The sequence below is a fragment of the Podarcis erhardii genome (assembly GCF_964252035.2).
Source record: "Podarcis erhardii genome assembly, chromosome: 5".
Lineage (NCBI taxonomy): Eukaryota > Metazoa > Chordata > Lepidosauria > Squamata > Lacertidae > Podarcis > Podarcis erhardii.
The window spans coordinates 5,657,267-5,678,148 of NC_138509.1; the positions used below are offsets into that span (position 1 = coordinate 5,657,267).

Below are 20,882 nucleotides of genomic sequence, written 5' to 3' on the forward strand. Positions count from 1 at the left end.
CTCCTCCAGCACCAGAATTCAAAAGCATCAATTCTTTGGCAATCAGCCTTCTTTATTATGTAGAATTATTATTAAATGTAGAATTATTACATGCAAATATTTCATGTATATACTGTAAACTGCTCTGTGATTATCCTATGCTATAGGTCTCAGGTCTGTTGAGGAGCCTGAGCAACACATCGCTCATTCATAATATGACCTTTTTTCTTTCTTTTGCACATTGGATAACTCAGGATAGAAATTTAAAAAGAGTCGAATAAGGAATGCAACACCTCTGCTCCACCCTATCAACTGCTAATGTTTAAATAATTATTTAGGGGACAAGGGCTCAGCAAGAAAGATCTGGCTATGTTTAGAATGATGCCGCATAGAGAAATGTTCCCTGATACCAAGATGAGGGATTCCTTTGGAATGCAGATAGAGATAATTGATAAGAATAATGATCTGTTGTGAGCTTGACGGAAGTGTACAATAGATGAGCCTTACTGCTTTGGCTCATCTTCCTTTTTCTTTTTCTTTTTCTTCTTTTTTTCTTTTCTTTTATCTTTTCCTTAGTTGCTTATGTTCTGTGTCATGTACTTTGATATTTTTTGTAGTTTTTAAAGTTTTCTCTCTCATTACTATTAAGGAATTTTCCTTTGTAATTTTGGTTGTCTATATTTATATGTACCTGTTTAAAGCAAAATCAAAGTTTTTTTTAAAAAAAACTGCTAATGGTCTGCTTGCTTCCACTGTGGTTCATGTGTGTATTTGTAAATATAACATTTTTTAAGATACTGTAAGTCTCCAGTTGTCTCTCATCCCAAGGAAACTAAAACTTGCAATGCTGCTTCTCAACAGCATAATAATATAGACTATTTTCCTCTACTCGTCTCCCCCCTTTCACATTTTTTTTGCATAGTGTTTCACAAATACTTATTATTTACGGTATTTGGCTGTCTTGCACTGAAGCCTCCAGGCAAAACAATGAGCTATGCAGGAAGTGAAGCAATAGTTATGAATCTAAAGAATCTGTTCAAATGGAATAAATATTCCTCCTGCAAACAGACATTGAATATTCAATGTGTCATTTCATAGCATACAGACTGGGTCTTAATAGCTGAAAAACACATTACTTTTTAAATGCCTTTGCATCCTCTTGCAATCCAGGATCCATATGCTATCAGTGGACATAATCAGGTGGAAATAATAGCTTGCCTTACAGTAAATCTTCCCTATTCTTGTCTGGAGGATTTCTGATGGTACTTCTTATAGAGATTGCTTTCCTATTGAGATAAACGTATATGGACACCTCTTGAGGGTTTGCGGCACCTGCTTATCACCCTGAAATTATATACCATGGTAATCAGATAAAGCTGCTTCTTTAGATGTGCTGTAGATGCTTTGAATTGATGCAGATGAAAGCGGTCAGGCTTTAAAAAAAGATAATTCACAAAATAGGTGGATTCTCCACTGCTGGCATGTAAGTGGTGTAACATTTGTCATTTCCCAAGCTGAGCTAAAAGTCACAGGCAAGAGATGGCAGTAGAGCTTCTGAAGTCTCCAACAAGCTGGAAGGATGCCCATCCACTTTTCAAGTGGTGGTAGAAAGGTGAAAGATGTCAAATGAAAGCAAAACCTCAGATCTAACATCTTTGAGGTTTCATGTCAAATGGCATGTAACTTTTGTTATTTTTGTTACATCTCTACCAATCTCTAGGTAAGGTAAAGGGATCCCTGACCATTAGGTCCAGTCGTGACTGACTCTGGGGTTGCGACGCTCATCTTGCTTTATTGGCCGAGGGAGCCGGCGTACAGCTTCTGGGTCATGTGGTCAGCATGACTAAGCCACTTCTGGCGAACCAGAGCAGCACACGGAAACGCCGTTTACCTTCCTGCCGGAGCGGTACCTACTTATCTACTTACACTTTGACGTGCTTTCAAAGTGCTAGGTTGGCAGGAGCAGGGACCGAGCAACAAGAGCTCACCCCGTTGCGGGGATTTTAACCGCTGACCTTCTGATCGGCAAGTCCTAGGCTCTGTGGTTTGACCCACAGCGCCACCCACGTCCCACTCTCTACCTCCAGCACAAAGCAATCCTTCCTTCCTTAAGCTTGCACAAACATTTGTGGCTTAAAACGCAGACAGGTCATTCTTTCTCTTAGTTTGGATTGAAGCTGGCTTGGGGCGGATATGTATCAAAACACGGCAGGATAGAGCAACGGAGAGGCAATAGACTGCACAAATGGTTAAATCCTGAATGGCCCTAGTCTCATGGGACAGAGCATTCCACCCACTGAAAAGTCCCTGGCCCTGGTGGAGGATAGTCTGACTTCCTTAGGGCCAGGGACCTCTAAACTATGGTTATTCATGGACCTTAATGTCCTCTGTGGGGCAGACCAGGAGAGGTGGTCCCGTAGATACGAGGACCCTAAGCCACAAAGGGCTTTAAAGGTCAATTATCCAGCATAAGGCCTCATTGAAGTGGACATTTTGGAATGAGCTTGCTCAAACGGTGCTCCCAGGGTATTGTGCTCCTTGTATTCCATTTGGTAAGCCAGCCTCCTTCCTGCTCCACGAAAGAAAGAAAGAGAGGGAGACATTATATAAGACATTATAGAGAATGTCTTGCTATTACTGTAGCATATATAGTTACTGTACCTCTCTGTAATTTTCACTGACTCGGTCTAAGCTGAGAGAATATACCAGGTTCTTTCCTCCCACAAAGAGCCGGTCTTGATACTCATCCAGAAGCATTACATGAAGGCCGAGGTATCCAGATGGACTATGGAAGACTGATGTTCTGTTCAAATCCCAGAGCTCTGAAACACAAACAAAGTGTACATTATAAGTGCTGAAAAGCCTTACACTCATATTCCCTTGGGAAATTAGGAAAATGGTTCCGGGACAGTCAGATCTTCCCAAGCTTTTAACTTTATGGAATACCTGGGGTCTCATTTTTGAATTCCCTGAACCTTAAAGGAAGGCTGGGTAGAGAGCTTTCCAATTCAATATTGCTTCTCAATACATCACTCGTACACTCACACAATAAGGAGAATCTTCCTTTTTTAAGAAAGATATCTTTAGAAAAAATCAGAAAGGTTAAATCAACTGAAAGTCCTCTTTCATCCTTCTACTTGCCAGAGCTATACAACTGTATTGTCCTGACATAAATCGTCTAATGCCTAACAAGCTTATGCCAGGGTTGCTAGATTTTGCACACAATTATTTGCTGATGCTTACTACAGGACTAAGAATAGAGATTTTGTAGATTATATATCCTAAATTAAATTCTTCTCAAAAAAAACCCAACACCCTACAACCACCAAAGATGCCATAATAAAGGTATTACAAGATACTACAAGGCATGTCTATGTCTCCAAGAGGTGTAACCATTGCTGTGATATCTTTGGTGACTATTATTCAAAAATATGCATCTAGTCTTATGGTTATGTCTTGAACCTGTCAACCCCATGTTGGCAAGGATGAAAAAGCAAGGCCATTTCTTTTGCAGCCTTGGAAAATGATCAAAACAATTTCTACTTCAGAACCATTGCCATAAAGAGCTGCAAGTTCTTGTGAGCCTTAGACATGTAGACTGCTTTTGCTGTTTGATATTGTTTTGATTGATGTATTTTATGCATTGTACTTTCATTTGATATTTATTTTGCATGAGCCTTTGGGCCAAAAGGTATATAAATATATGTGGTGAATAAAAATACACTACCACACCACCAGGTCTGATGTAGCAAATATATTCTTTAAAATATAGAAAGAAAGATCTCAAGTGATGGGTGATGGTGTAGATAATGTCATTATATAGTTTGGTCACTAAGAGATACTAACCCTTAGCTATACCTGGGTTCTGTCATAAATGTCCTATTGCTGTTCTTAGTTAAGAGAAACCCTGTCCTGCTTCCTAACTTGTGTGTTCTTGAAGCCTTCCAAGTCAAAGACACTTGGCCCAGCTCAGCCTAACATGAGATTGTTTTCCAGTCTACTCTTACCTCTCAAGCAAGCTTACACTTGTGCACTGGGGGCAGGAGAACATTAGCTGGAGGCGAGAAAAGCTTGCAGAGGAAAGGAGATGCTTCATCAGCCTCATCTTTAAGGTATGAATGTTCTGGAAATACTCAAGAGTTGTTTAAAGATTTTAGTTTCCTTCTGAATATCTTTGGGGAACCAACTAAGATCTCAGGTGAGAAACCTAGAAGGAAGGGAGAAAGCTAGTTTCCACAGGACCCATCTTGAGGCTTACCCCCTGTTCAAAAATTCAAACCCGTTGGCTTTTGTACTTGCGTGGCAAGTTTCCTCCCCCAGTTGAAATGAAGACACAGACACGCTGCTTTAAGGTTAATGGGCATGAAAGGCCACAACTTTATTGATTACGGAATTGAAGGTATTGGCCTTAGGCATTGGCTTCTATCGACTACCCGGCATGGTGACCGGGAAGGGATGAACACACCGCAGGAGTCCTGTTGAAGTACGCCAACTAGGATCCCACGGGTGTCACCGCTCGGGGGCGTGCCGGAGGCCCTACCCCTCCAGGCTTCGGACAAGGCCACGCCCCCCTGGGAGTCCTCTACCGGACTACCCCTTCTCATTGGGGGAAGGTGATGGTGTAGCACCCTGCTTGTGGTTAACGCTTAGCTGGAATGAAATATTCAACGCAGCAATAGAGAAATTAAAATAGTAATTTATTTGTCAGACAAATAAATAAGAGGCTCAGTGGTACGTGGTTACCAAGCTCTGGCCTGGCCTCCTGCCATTCTGGCCAGCACTTATATTCCCTTAATCCAGCCCCCTTTGCTCCTCCTGTGGCTGCCTCTGTCCAATCAGCCTGGTTGAAATTCCTATTGGCTGTTTGCTAGAACCAATCACAAAAGATACACCCACAAAAGATACACCCACTTCCTTGCCCTTATAAGGGAGACAAAGAGCTATATATATGACATATAAGTAATAATATATCTTACATGGAATCTTAATTACCAGCTCACCTCTTGCCCTTCTTGCCCTATTGCCTTATAAAACAAATGTTTAATCTTACATTTTTATGTTCAACAGATGTCAAGGATCTTGAGTTTCACATCAACATTGAAAGATTTCCTTCATTTAATGTTTCTAAACAAAATGCCTGACAACTATATATCAAGACTGCCCGGATGGCGTCTTCTGTCTGGCAAGGGGGGGGCTGGTGGCTGACTTAATTTCAGGATAAATACAACTCTTACAACCATATGAAATAAGAATCTAGCATTCCTTAAATCCTTTGCATAATTACATTTAAGCCAATATATTTAAGCTAATATATTTCATACATTTATCATAGGTAGCCTCTTAAAAGAATAAAGCTTTTCAAAGTAAAAAGGAAGGAACTCAATAAAACACAGCTTTTAAAAGAAGCCTCTTCAGTTTGCACCTCCCCCTTTCCCCCTCCTCTCCAGCCTCAAAATAAAATAGGAAGAAGCTGCTTCTTCTGCCAAGCCAGTTGCCTTTCCAACATTTAACACATTTTAACCTTTTTTAAACTCTCTCAGTTTAAGAAACAGCTTTAGAAGAGACTTCCCCAAAAATGCTCTCTTTCTTTCTAGCTAAATGTTTTTCCTTCCATTTGCTCCTGGCCTTTCAACCTTAGAAAGAAGATCTGGCTCATTTTACTGGGAGGCACATTGGTATTATCTTCCCCCATTCCTAATGGTGTTTTCTCAGCCTTGGGGCAGCATATGTAATTCTCCCTTTTTATGACTTTGAGAATTGTTTTTCTACTATAAATCAATGGGGCCCTTCTTGTCTTAGGAGGAAAAACATCTTGCCAAGGTTCTTTTAGGCAGCTGGTCTTTTGCCTGGCATGAAACATTTGAAAATCCTTTTTTTAAGCTCATTTTTAAATACAAGCCTTAATTGAAATATATAGAAGCTTTGATAAAAATGCAGGCTTATGGTTAGGTGCCTCATTCCCCCCTTTCAAGCTCAAGGACCTTCATCCCAAGTGTCCTTGATAGCTTGACCTTCATCATATTCCTGAGGTAAAGCTCTGTATAGGGCCATGATATGAGGTAGAGTTTCATTTGAAACCATCTTGCTAATTGTACTTCTAAAACATGAAATGATACATGGCATCATACATAAAACCAATACTACTACTGTCAAGAAAAACAAGCAAGACAATAGTATCCCTTTGAGTCCTGTGACATTAGGTAACCAATTGGTGAGCCATCCCATATCCCATCCTTCCCATGTTTGTACTGGGACATGTGCTATATTCTCCATCTTTGTGGCCAACACACGGATTGCCTCACCATTATCAGAAATGTTAAAGCAACAGGCATTCCCTGTCAAGTTCAAGACTCCACATAGGCCTCCCTGCCTGGCAAGTACATAATCCATTCCCATTTTCAGCTGCAAAATGGCGGCTCTACTTTCATCCAACTGTTGTGCAATAAGTCTCAAACTCTGGGCCGTTGCATTGGTTACAAGTTCCACTACTGCTTGCAATCGAATTATTCTGTTTAGATTATAAATAGGATCCCGTGCCCCTTGTATGAGCTCACCAGGATTCCAGGAGGCAGGATCATAATAGGCTATAATGCGCTCTGGCGGCCAATCATCAGTACCGCTCCAACTTTGGGTACTTCCTCCTGCTATATGAGAAATATCAGCATTCCTTCGTGTTCGCCTGGCCGAACTAGTGGGCATAATCCACATTGGTGGTAATACCCAACCCAAGAAACAAGTCCCACTCCATTTGGAAGGGAGTTTCTTGTATGCCCATTCTCCACATATCCACCACAACCATCGGGTCTGAGGTTTTTGGTACGGGGAATACAGAAGGCGAAATACCAAAAGGGGTAGAGAGTTCACAGTGCAGTATGTTAGATTGCCTTTTTCTGTCACAGTTATGTTCCACACCACTTTCCATGCATGAATAAAAGGAGGTGCACAGGGCAAGGCATTCCGAGTTCGATAGGTAGTACCGTGTGCCCAGGTATGACTATTCTTCTTATAATCCCAAGTATAGTGACAATGAGAAGAGCCTATCATGGGAGAATCAGCTGCATCTGATGATTTATGTACACAGAATTCCCCTTGTACAGGTATAACTCGTAATGGTTTAGTTGAGTTCCATCCGGGGAAATTCTGTATTTCAGTTTGGTGTGGCATTTCGCTTACCATACCAATAGCATCTAATGGTATCGGTAATAAGGGCATACCTCCCTCTGAATCATCTGGCCCAAGAGAGCAAACAAGGCAATTGGTCCTATTTGCAACATTAGCTACCATTTCAGCTAAACCTACCCACATATTGTGGTCATGGCTGAATCCATATTTAGCCAATTTGGTCAGATTCAAGGACCCTTCCCCTTCCCAAGGGATCAGGATTAATAAAATCATGTTGATGTCTAGTATATGCATTCCTTCCACAAAAGATTACCTTATTGTGATAGCAAATAATTATTAGCCCCAATATAATTCCCCCAGTGACAGAAATGGGGAACCACCAAGACCAAAACATATATCCCGAGGATCCCCAATGAGTAATATCTCTGATAATTGTTCCACAAGGGGGGGGCAGTCAATCAATTGTATTAGAGAATCTTTCCGTTCACAGTCGCTGGTTCAGACGCTCCTCAAGCTTCAGGCGTGCGCAGGTCAGCCAGCTTCCAGGTGGTGGCTGCAGCAGGCCGGTCGTCAAATGTTGCCCGTGACCTAGCCCGTTCCCGGTAGGGCTAGATACAGGGGTTTTTGGAGAGAGTTAGTTTTAAAGGATTAGAGGGGTCACCTTTGCACGTCCAACTGCCTTCAGACTTCTTCAAACGAGAGTGATGAATCCAGGGGGTCACCTCAGCTACCTTCACCGCTGTTGGAGTAGAGAGCAAGACGGTGTAAGGTCCACGCCACTTAGGTGCAAGTGGATCGCGTTTCCACTCTTTCACCCATACGCTATCGCCAGCCTGGAACTGATGAATCGGCTCGGCAATGCTGCACGGCGTGCGCTCGAGGGCCCACCTGTTAAGAGAAACAAAAACACGGGAGAGAGATTGCACTTGTTCCTGTGTCACATGGTCTCCTATTTGTTTAAGGTCAGCTGGAATATCCTGAACAAAGGAGGGCGGTCTCCCATACAGGAGCTCAAAAGGTGACAACTTAAGTCTTTTTGTGGGTGCACACCGAACACGAAACAGTGTTATGGGTAACACATCTACCCATCCCAATCCCGTTTCCTGGGTTAATTTTGCCAATTGGGTTTTCAGAGTCCGATTCATTCTTTCAGTTTTCCCTGAACTCTGAGGCCTATATGCTGTATGCAGTCTCCATTTTACTTGTAGGACTCGACATACATCTTGTACTACTTGATCAATGAACGCTGGCCCATTATCACTTCCAATGCATCTAGGTAATCCAAACCTTGGGATCAATTCAGTGAGGAGTCTTTTAGTTACCTCTCGTGCCTTTTCAGTTCGGGTGGGAAAAGCTTCAACCCATCCGGTAAAAGTATCTACAAACACAAGGAGATACTTGAATCCCTTAGAAGGGACCAGCTCTGTGAAGTCCACAATTAGGCTTTCCATGGGGACGTATCCCACATGCTGAATTCCAGGAGGTTGTACCGGTCCCTGCCTGGGATTGTTTTTAGCACAAAGAACACATTTCTGTGAAATGCAAGTTGCTAATTGTGATAGATTAATAATATACAACTTCCGACTGAGACTCTCTCTAGTTGCAGTACCGCCAAGGTGAGTAGATTCATGATAATTTCTTACAATTGTACCTGCTAGATGATGAGGTACATAAATCCTATTGTCCGGCAGGATCATCCAACCGTCCCTCACAACTGCTCCTTCCTGTTCAGCCCACTTCCTCTCTTCTGGGGTATAGTGAGGTTTAACATCTTCTGGAACTACCTCTGGTATGAGGGCTGCTATAAATCCTCCCACAGGCTTTTGGGCTGCCTCTCGGGCTGCTTTGTCAGCAGCATGATTTCCTCTGGTTATTGGATCCCTTCCTCGTCCATGACCTTTGCAGTGCATTACAGCAATCTGTTCTGGAGCCCATACTGCTTCTAACAGGATTTCTACTTCAGGTCCATATTTCAAAGCCTTCCCGTGGGCTCCGATTAGACCTCTTTCTTTCCATAGAGCTCCATGTGCATGCAGGGTTAAGAAGGCATATTTTGAATCAGTATAGATGTTTGCCTTACATCCGGCTGCCAATTGCAGAGCTCTAGTTAAACCTATAAGTTCAGCCTTTTGTGCTGAGGTGCCAGCAGGCAAAGCCTCAGCTTCCACAACTTCCTCATTGGTGACCACAGCATATCCTGCTCGTCTGGCACCTTCATGCAGGTAACTGCTACCATCAGTATAATATACAACATCTGGATTTTTTAATGGCTCATCTTTCAGATCAGGTCTACTGGAATAAACTTCATCCATTATTTGGAGACAATCATGTGATTCCTCATCATCTACCTCTGGTAGGGGCAGCAAAGTCGCTGGATTGAGCATATTCACTACTCGTAGATGAATCCTGGGATTTTCACACAATAGGCCTTGGTATCTAGCCATCCTTGGGTTCGTTAGCCAATAACTACCCTTATATTCCATGAGTGTCAGAACAGCATGAGGTACATTCACATACATCGTCTGGCCAAAGGTAAATTTATCAGCTTCTTTGACAAGGCTCGCAGTGGCCGCTACTGCCCTTAGGCATGGAGGCCATCCTTTTGCTACTGAGTCCAATTGTTTAGACAAATAAGCTACTGGACGGTTCCAACTTCCTAATCTCTGGGTCAGGACTGCCGCTGCAATCCCATTCTGTTCATGTACATACAGCTGAAAGGGTTTTTCCGAATTAGGCAATCCAAGGGCTGGTGCCTCCATAAGTCGCTGTTTGATAACTAAAAAGGCTTGTTTCTGCTCAGGTCCCCATACGAATGGGTCCTTTTCTGCACCTCGAGTGCTTTCATGTAAGGGCTTGGCCAGACTGCTGAAATCAGGTATCCATAGTCTACAAAACCCTGCTGTTCCCAGGAATCCCCTAAGTTGTTTTCTTGTGGTAGGTTCCTTGATAAGGCAAATAGCTTCTTTCCTCTCTGGTCTCAATGCTCGTTGTTGGTGTGAGATGTCAAAGCCCAAATATTTGACCTTTTCTAAACATAACTGTGCCTTTTTCTGGGAAACTCGGTAGCCAGCTTCCCAGAGCAAGTGGAGCAGTTCCTCTGTCCCTTCTTTACAGGTATCAAAATCCTTTGCAGCTAGTATAAGATCATCCACATATTGCAGAACCACCTTTTCTCCCGGTATTGAGGGGTAACTTGTTAGATCCCTCGCCAAGGCAGTGCCAAATAAAGTTGGGGAATTTTTGAATCCTTGGGGCAATCTTGTCCAGGTTAGCTGGCCTTTTGTTCCTGTCAAAGGGTCTTCCCACTGGAAGGCAAATATAGGTTGGCTCTGTGGTGCCAGCCGGCAACAGAAGAATGCATCTTTCAAGTCCAATACAGTAAAAAATGTTGCTTCTGGTGGGATCAAACTCAGCAAGGTATATGGGTTTGGTACATTTGGGTGCAAGGTCTCGATAGCCTGGTTTACGAGCCTCAAGTCCTGCACTGGCCTGTATTCATCTGTCCCAGGTTTTCGAACAGGCAAAAGGGGTGTGTTCCATTCTGATTGGCAAGGCTTAAGCAGACCATATTTTAATAGGCGGTCCAAATGTTTCTGGATGCCCTCCGCTGCTCGCCGGGGTAAGGGATATTGCTTTACAGATACAGGGGTAGCCATAGGTTTTAGGGTTACTACAATTGGAGCTATATTCTTAGCCATTCCTGGTGGGCTATTTTCGGCCCATACTCCTGGTGGCACCTGTAGAGTTCGGAGGAGCTTGTTTAATTCTGTATCCAATGTGGGTTGGACTTGCAAGGCTGACATTAGGCGCCATGATTGTTCCTTAGGTACTGAGAGGGTAATTATTCCTGCTGCTTTTGATGGCAGTTTCATTTCTGGACCTCGAGGAGTGAAAGTGATTTGGGCCTGCAATTTGGACAGCATATCTCTACCTAAGAGAGGTATTGGACACTCAGGTATATACAAAAACTGATGGGTTAAACGATGTCCCCCAATCTGGCATTCCAAAGGTTGGAGGAAAGACCTCTTGGCTGACTGTCCAGTGGCACTTTTAATGACTACACTTTTAGATGCCTTTTTCTGCAATAGTTCTGGGAGTACCGAGTATTCAGCCCCAGTATCAATCATAAAATCTATTAAATGGCTCCCTAATTGAATCGTGACCGTGGGCTCCTGGAAGCCTAACTTTATGGAGTCCGGTCGTTCCTAGTCTTGGGTAAAATCCTCTTCTGCCAGTCCAATGAAATTGTCTCTACTCCGTCCCTGTCCTGGTCTCTGATATCTTCCATCTCGGATCATTCCCCGTCCCCGTCCCTGGTTTCTTGGGCCGGAGCCTGGGCCTGGGCCTGGGCCTGGGCGCACTTCTTCCAACCTCAGGGGTTCAGGACACTCCCGCTTCCAATGACCCTCCTTCTTGCAATTTGCACATTGATTCCTTCCCAGTGGTGGATTCCTTCCTCGCCCTCGCCCTCCATTTAAGGGGCGGTGGTCTTGCTTCACTGCTGTGGCTAGCATTACCATCTTTTCCTTCTGCCACTTCTTCTTCTCTTGTTTCTCAGCCTCATCCCTATTCCGATAAACTCGGCGTGCAATGGCCATAATTTGGCTCATCAGCATCCCTTCCCATCCTTCTGATTTCTGAATTTTCTTACGAATGTCAGAAGCGCACTGGGCCACAAATGTAGCAGTAATCATTCTACTGTTTTCAGGGGCTTCAGGGTCAAAAGGAGTCCATATACGATAGGCTTCTTGCAGCCTCTCTAAAAAGTCTCCCGGACTCTCATTTGGTTTTTGTTCTACTTCTGAGACTTTAGACATATTAGTGGGCTTCTGGCATGCCCTGCGGATACCTTGCACAAGTGTCTGGCGGTAGGTGGTAAGTCTGGCCAGGTGAATTGCATTGTTTGGATCCCAATTAGGATCTTCCAAGGGAAAGTTATCTTGGAGATGACGGTCAATATTATAAATATTTCCCGCTCTGGCCTGCTCACGCAAATATATCTGTGCCTTTTCAATTATGTCTCTCCTTTCCTCAGTGGTGAACAGAGTATTTAGGAGCTGGCGACAATCTGTCCAAGTAGGGCTATGAGTATTTACTATTGAAGTCACCAAGTCCATCATAGCCTGAGGTTTTTCTGCAAAAGATGGGGTGTGTGTTTTCCAATTCATCAGATCTGTAGTTGTGAATGGAATATATTGCAGGGTCGAAGTTCGAGGTGGCCGTGGTCCGGGTTGCCCATTAACCAGCGCAGGCTCCTCAAGTGCATCAAATACTCTTCTAAGAGGGGCTACTACGTGATCTTTCTCTTCACTTTGCTCTAGGGGCCTCAAATCATAGGGGATGGTATCTGTCGCAAGGCGTTCTTTTAGCAGCTTTATACGCCTGGCTGTATTGCTTGCTGACCGAGCAAGGTCTCCCTGTAACTTCTGTAACATTTCTCTGGGACTTGGATGTACAGGGGTTTGGGGTGGGCAATCAGTTGTTCCACTAAAGGAGACTGTAGATGGAGGTCTATTAGGAGTCACAGGTGGAATAACCACTTCTGCTTGGGCTTTATTATAGGACTCCAATGCCTCCTGAAGATATTTATCATAATCTATCAAGGAATCAAGCTCTGTGACTCCACTCCCATTATTCATTCCAGTTTCTTGCCTTGGGGTTACAACTGGTGGAGTGTTTGGATTAAGCTCCCTTCGATGTGGAGCATAGGGTGGAGGTGGAAGCACCTCTTCCTCTGGCCCCTCAAAAATGGGTTTGAGTTTATTTGGCAAGATTCCTTTCCTAGCTTCGGCTTTTACAGCCAATAATTTGCATCGTTTGACTTTGCATTCCCTTATCCATGGAGGATTTTTATTTAATGTGCTCAGCCAGGAATCTATATATGGAAATTGTTCTGGGCACCCTCCAGTTTCTTTGGCGATATCAGTCCAAAGTTTGCTTGCTAAATTTATATCAAAGGTTCCCTGGGATGGCCATCCAGTAATTTGTTTTGGCCATTCTAGTTCACATAACGTTCTCAAGCGCTCTGGCGTCATTTTGACTCCATATGCCCCTGAGAAGGCTTTCTTAAAATTATTTAACATACACTCAAGAGGTGTATTTTCCCCCTTTGAACCCCCAACTCCCATTGTATGGCCCTGTGAAGTATCCACTCAGTCACTCACAGACGCGCTTCGTGGGTTTCCTTGCCTAGTGAAGTCGCCTTACTAGGAACCGAAGTACTGCCCACTCCACACTCGGGTCAGCTACAGATTGCTCTGTACTTTCTCACACATACAATGCGCTGGATACTTCACCACACTCTACCTCCCAATTTTTCCCTTTCCCTACACCAGATCACCATCTGATGTACCCAACCACCTAGCGTACTCAGTTTCCCCTTACTGAGACGCAGAAGTTTGATCAAGACTTCTCTTCCTCCTAATTAATTGGAGGGCCAAAAATCCCTTTGTGCACTTACCCTTGGTTGGTTCCCTGTTTCCCCCGGTCCGTCGCCGCCAGTGAGCAGGGTATCAGACAGACGAGTCTTCTGCGTTCCCTCTGGAAAAAATTACCAGTGCGCGCTTTGGGTAAGCAGTTGTCCTCTCTCTTGTACCCTGCCCAGTAGGGCGAAGGGGCTGCGTTCCAGCAGACCACTTATCCGAGTCACGGCACCATAAAATGTAGCACCCTGCTTGTGGTTAACGCTTAGCTGGAATGAAATATTCAACGCAGCAATAGAGAAATTAAAATAGTAATTTATTTGTCAGACAAATAAATAAGAGGCTCAGTGGTACGTGGTTACCAAGCTCTGGCCTGGCCTCCTGCCATTCTGGCCAGCACTTATATTCCCTTAATCCAGCCCCCTTTGCTCCTCCTGTGGCTGCCTCTGTCCAATCAGCCTGGTTGAAATTCCTATTGGCTGTTTGCTAGAACCAATCACAAAAGATACACCCACAAAAGATACACCCACTTCCTTGCCCTTATAAGGGAGACAAAGAGCTATATATATGACATATAAGTAATAATATATCTTACATGGAATCTTAATTACCAGCTCACCTCTTGCCCTTCTTGCCCTATTGCCTTATAAAACAAATGTTTAATCTTACATTTTTATGTTCAACAGATGTCAAGGATCTTGAGTTTCACATCAACATTGAAAGATTTCCTTCATTTAATGTTTCTAAACAAAATGCCTGACAACTATATATCAAGACTGCCCGGATGGCGTCTTCTGTCTGGCAAGGGGGGGGCTGGTGGCTGACTTAATTTCAGGATAAATACAACTCTTACAACCATATGAAATAAGAATCTAGCATTCCTTAAATCCTTTGCATAATTACATTTAAGCCAATATATTTAAGCTAATATATTTCATTTATCATAGGTAGCCTCTTAAAAGAATAAAGCTTTTCAAAGTAAAAAGGAAGGAACTCAATAAAACACAGCTTTTAAAAGAAGCCTCTTCAGTTTGCACCTCCCCCTTTCCCCCTCCTCTCCAGCCTCAAAATAAAATAGGAAGAAGCTGCTTCTTCTGCCAAGCCAGTTGCCTTTCCAACATTTAACACATTTTAACCTTTTTTAAACTCTCTCAGTTTAAGAAACAGCTTTAGAAGAGACTTCCCCAAAAATGCTCTCTTTCTTTCTAGCTAAATGTTTTTCCTTCCATTTGCTCCTGGCCTTTCAACCTTAGAAAGAAGATCTGGCTCATTTTACTGGGAGGCACATTGGTATTATCTTCCCCCATTCCTAATGGTGTTTTCTCAGCCTTGGGGCAGCATATGTAATTCTCCCTTTTTATGACTTTGAGAATTGTTTTTCTACTATAAATCAATGGGGCCCTTCTTGTCTTAGGAGGAAAAACATCTTGCCAAGGTTCTTTTAGGCAGCTGGTCTTTTGCCTGGCATGAAACATTTGAAAATCCTTTTTTTAAGCTCATTTTTAAATACAAGCCTTAATTGAAATATATAGAAGCTTTGATAAAAATGCAGGCTTATGGTTAGGTGCCTCAATGGCGCTCCCTTCCCCCTCCTTTTTCCTATAATTTGCCCCATGCCAATGCCTAACCGCCAACACCGTGAAAGTTGTGACGATTGCTACGAGGTAGGCGAAAAAACCAACTGGCAGGAAGTGCGCCAATTTGGAAAAATTCCTACCAGGCCCCTTGCGGCGACCAACCGAAGTCCATAGCAAGGCCAATTCTAGCTAAACCTAAGGGTGGGTGGGATGGGAAAACCGCTCAGCTGCTGGGGCGAGGGGAAAAGAGGGCGGTCCCTGGGCGTGCCTGGCCTTAAGTAGCCCAGGCCGCGCCTCCCCTCGCCCGCCGATTGGCAGGCTGGGTTGCAGGCACGCCCAGGGATTCCCCAACTCTCGCGGGGGGCAAGGGAAGCCCCCGCGAATGTGGGAGTGTCCTGCCCGCAACACCCTCTCCTCTTCATGCTCGGAAAGGGCTTTGCGTGGCAAGTTTCCTCCCCCAGTTGAAATGAAGACACAGACACGTTGCTTTAAGGTTAATGGGCGTGAAAGGCCACAACTTTATTGATTACGGAATTGAAGGTATTGGCCTTAGGCATTGGCTTCTATCGACTACCCGGCATGGTGACCGGGAAGGGATGAACACACCGCAGGAGTCCTGTTGAAGTACGCCAACTAGGATCCCACGGGTGTCACCGCTCGGGGGCGTGCCGGAGGCCCTACCTCTCCAGGCTTCGGACAAGGCCACGCCCCCCTGGGAGTCCTCTACCGGACTACCCCTTCTCATTGGGGGAAGGTGATGGCGCTCCCTTCCCCCCTCCTTTTTCCTATAATTTGCCCCATGCCAATGCCTAACCGCCAGCTGCTGGGGCGAGGGGAAAAGAGGGCGGTCCCTGGGCGTGCCTGGCCTTAAGTAGCCCAGGCCGCGCCTCCCCTCGCCCGCCGATTGGCGGGCTGGGTTGCAGGCACGCCCAGGGATTCCCCAACTCTCGCGGGGGGCGAGGGAAGCCCCCGCGAATGTGGGAGTGTCCTGCCTGCAACACCCTCTCCTCTTCATGCTCGGAAAGGGCTTTTGGCTAAAAGAAAAACACTAGATAAAATAAAAAGGAGAATGGCTGGATTCCTGGGTTTAGGTTTGTGGCAAGTAGTGTTGGGTGAGAGAGCCCTAGCAGAGACTTTTCAATCCTGTTCTCATGCGACCAGACACAATATGCCGTGCATAAATATTTACAATATTCAGCATCCCTTAGTACATTTTTTTTACAGAATCTTAGTACATTTTGATGTTCATTTTTCAATAGCACCAATTCATCACAAGCAAAAAGGATCTCATGGCCAATGCTTTGCACTGAAAGTAAAACAGGTTCTCCACTGAAACACATGAGGGGAAAACAATATTTTTCTCCCAGTTTGATTCGATGTGTATTTAAGCAGATACAGGTTACTCTTAGTCTCAAGTAAGTGTCAAAACTGACAACATATTTCATTTTAATAATGAGCACTCACACTATACATTGTATACTGCGGGATCGCTCATGGTGCTACAGTTCCCAGGGAGCTTACTGGCAAACAGGGGCTGGCTTGCCTCTCAGTGTTAGTTTTGGAGGTTCACGCCCAGCCTCAGTAATCAAGTTTCTTGCTGGGAGGTGGGGCCAGCCCCATTTATAAATAGAAGGTGGAGCCGACAATAGCCAGGCAGTCGGCTCTGGAGATTCACCCTCCCTCCCCTCCCTTTGTTTAATGTTTTATTGTTTGCAGGTTAACTTTTTTTTCCTGTTTAGCTGGCGCTTCTGTGGTCTTTGACTGGTTGCTGTTGAAGGACTGGGAAGACATTTTCCTGCATTGGCAGGTTTTGTCTTTCCCTTAGCAATTCATCACAACTTTGGCTGTTATGGCGTTGGGTGGAATCCTTTAGTCTTTTCTTCCCTATATGGGGGGGGCATGAAGTGGTGACTCAGCCCCCTGCGGTGGTGATTCCAGGGTCCCCCTCTTAAAGGGGTTATATATATATTGGTGTCACTGGCCATACATCGAAAGGTCATCAGTGAACTGCCCTGCGTGTAGGGATATGGGCTGGGCTGCCTGCTACACTTACGTCTGGCAGAGCACCCCCATATCCCATTTACCCTGATGAGCCCCAGTTCCCCCCCGGCTGGGGGGCTGGGATGGATACACACCCAAGGCCTCAGCCAAGGTCTTCCTACATTCAGAAGTTCAATAAAGTTGTGGCCTAATTTTAATTCCATATACAGTGGTGCCTCGCTAGACAAAAAGAATTCGTTCCGCGATTCTCTTCGTCTAGCGGTTTTTTCGTCTTGCGAAGCAAGCCCATTGACAGCTTAGCGGATTAGCGCTACAGCTGTCAAGCGGCTTCCAGCGATCAGCTGTTAAGCGGCTTATCAGCGGAACAGCTGATAAGCGGCTTAGCGGCTTAAGAAAAGGGTGAAAAAAAGCGAAAAAAACCTGCGGGGGGATGCAATATTTTTTTCGTCTTGCGAAGCAACCCCATAGGGAAATTCGTTTTACGAAGCGCCTCCAAAACGGAAAACCCTTTCGTCTAGCGGGTTTTTCGTCTTGCGAGGCGTTCGTCTTGCGGGGCACCACTGTGATGTTGTCAGAGTCTTTATTCCTTCCTTATGATCCCTGGGGACTGGAGCTGTCGCCGCCTGGTCACGCAATAGGAAGCTTTATAGAAAGGTGACTGAAGTTAGCACCAAAATGAAAAAAAAAAAAATTCTCTTAGAACAGTGAATCATATGACCCCCGATAGTTTTTCAGTGGAAGGCACCTCAGTCATTATCTATTGTACACCTAGTTGATATTCTGGTCAGAGCTGTGAAGATATTTCTGACAGACAGACAGGTGAAAGATTTTACAGAGTATATCGTTTGCACAAGCAGACCTACTTCTCACATTCTCTAACCTATTGTAAAATCTTCCTCAATCTCAAGTAATCATATGGAGCATCCTTCAAGAGAGATGCCTTCCAGATGTGGGGCACTGGTGAGCGGCATTTTGAACTCATCAATATGCAAGGGACCCCTTTCATGATTTCTTTATGGAGCAACAGTCCACGTTACCATATGTCCCAAGCAATAATATCCCAGACTGTATAATGTAATAATCTACATGTAATGTGAGCAGACCATCTAACGGGCATCTCGTGTCTTCAACTATCAATTTAGTAAAGGGCTGTCAAATGGATTTCCTGCCATTCTTAAACCTGGGAATATTTGTCAGGATGTTGGCAGGCTACCAAGACATTTAATTTGTCTACGTTTCTTGGTACCTGCTGGAGAAGCGAATGCAAAAAACGCCTTTTAAAAAAATGATAGACATAGTCAGGTGTGGGGGGAAGACAGAAAGACTTCTTGTTTGGAGGGGGAGCAAAATTAGATGACAACCCAACCCCCTGGCCAGTGGTTGAAAGGCCTGATGGAGAATTGCTGTCTATGCAGCCCTGCTGCTCATGCCACCCAGGGGGGTGGGGCGGGGTGTATGTGGAAGGGACAGTACAATGTCTCTTTGTAGATTTTACCAGAAAGTGGAAATGGACCAGATACCTCAAGCAATCTCATCCGCGGGCATGCAGAATTGTTCAAAGTTGTGCTTTATTTTAAAGCATTCCCATGCCATAAACTGGAGGTGCAAAAGCGAATTGTAATTCATAAAGACAAGTCAACATCTGAAGTTAAATAGAGTGATTATTGTTCTTAGAGCAGGTTAAGTGTTTCATGAAGTCCAGAAATTTATCCTCACACTTTAAAAAAGAAAAGATTGGACACTTTTTTTTTTTTTTTTTTTTTACTGGAGCCATCCTGAAGACAAGCAAGACAGAGTGGTTTACATTTCCCCTTCTCAGTTGGATCTGGTTGCTATTACTGCACAGAACCCAAAAGGCTGTAAAAACACGAGACACATCTACACTGTAAAATTGGTTACAGCCTGTCTAGATTTTTAAGCGGCTCTGTATGACTGAAATTATTTTCCTAATTTTTCCTCTGTCATCTCCTATAAGAACTTGGTTTATGCTCTTTTGTGAACACATATCAAATTCAGCTAGTGTCATTGAAACTGATCTGTTTTTAGATCTTAACAATGGAAATATAAAACATAACAAACCTGCCAAGATCTATGGCAGGAGTCTTTTTATAATCCTACTGAAACCAAAGTTCATGATCACAAAGAATTATGGTGTTTGCTTCCCCTCCCAGGTTTCCACTGGGAGATTGGAGTTTCCATCAAAGGGGGTGGGGCAGAAACTCCACATATGAACATTAAGCAACTTGTATAGCTTCAGATTTTACAATTTAGCCTTAGGAACAGGTTCCTCTCCAAACAAATAAATGAGCACCCTTTCAAATAAACTAATTCAATAACAAACTGGTAATTATAATCTAATAAAATCCCTAATCTAATACTGAAACAAACAAGTTCTCTAGTATCCTTTTTCAATCATCCTTCAGATTTTTTTGGAAGAGAACAGCATTAAAATGTTAACCATTTTATTGGTGGTCTCTTCTCAAAAAACAAACTTGAAAGAGACATTTTAAAAAAAAGGGAGTGAGGGTGGGCATAAAGTTTACTGTTTGGGAGGGTTCTTTTGCATTTTAGAATATCTATATCTATCTATCTGTCTATATCTATCTAATCTATCATCTATCTATCTATCATCTATCTATCTATCTAATCTATCATCTATCTATCTATCATCTATCATCTATATATCTATATACCAGAGGCTTACAACTCATAATCTCCACACAGATGAAAGGTTGAAGATTTTGAGACTAGATAATAGAGATTCCCATTGTTCTGCCAAATCAAAATTCCTATTGACATCAATATGTGATAGACAATCTCACTGTCAGCAACGTACTTGATGTCAACTGTACAACTGGGTCAGATTTATGGGGGTTAGACTGTGTCACACTAATAATTCAGAGAAGCAAATTTCCAAGAATTGTCTAAACTGGAACATGTGATGTTCCCTTACGCCAAGTCAGACAGGTGACCCCCCACCCAGATCCAGTATTATTTCCTCTAACTGGGAGTAGCTCTTCAGGGTCTTGGGCTGAGGAACCTCCTAGCCCTGCTATGTAAGATCCTTTAAATTAAGGTGAAAAGTGAGCCTGAGACCTTCCTCATTGCAAAGTCACATGCTGTGCCACTGAGTTATAGCCTCCCCACCGAGGGATCACAACATTATGGAGAAGGGGATATGATATACCTGTAAAACCAGCCAGCAACACTGCCACACTAATCTTGGAAATGAGTAAGAGAACACTTCTTTGTACACTATCTGAACATCATGGTCAACTTAAGCAGGATGCCTTCCTTGGTGGCTGCTCCACAGTGACCTGCCTTCGTAGAATAGGGCAGTACCTCTACAGAAAAGTTCAATGCCAAGAGCTTTTAGCCCCATCACAGTTCTGGGTCATATGTATCAACTAATCACATGAACTGACTCCAATGAAAACTTTGAAGTAATGCCCGAGAAATGAATTCATACAAGCAAGCCACCATTTGTCTAGTCATGAACATTCAGACAGCAGCATATTCTGTCTTCCTGACATTTCCTTACGTGGTGTTTTACACAACATAAAAGTGTCTTCTGAAAATCTAGTGGAATCTACTGGAAGCTTAGTGATCATTTCCATGTTAATTGCTTCTAGGAAAAAAATAAATGCAACCCTCTTAATCAGGAGCTTTAATTTAAAACCCAACACCTGGTCCAGAGCTGAGATATAACAGACACCGTACACCAATGTTTGCTTGTATTGTCATAGTTTACTGTTTTACTTGTATGTTGAAAACAATCATA

At 43.7% G+C, this 20,882-nt stretch overlaps 1 protein-coding gene across 2 annotated transcripts in view; it reads right to left on the minus strand.

The window, feature by feature from the left end:
• The window catches only part of SEMA3E (semaphorin 3E), a 172,270-nt gene that overhangs the window by 68,952 nt on the left and 82,436 nt on the right, over positions 1–20,882 (minus strand). For both annotated transcript variants that reach the window (XM_081860957.1, XM_081860958.1), the window contains exon 2: positions 2,641–2,801. In XM_081860957.1, coding sequence (XP_081717083.1) covers positions 2,641–2,801 — 161 coding nt within the window. The remainder of the gene's footprint in view (positions 1–2,640; positions 2,802–20,882) is intronic.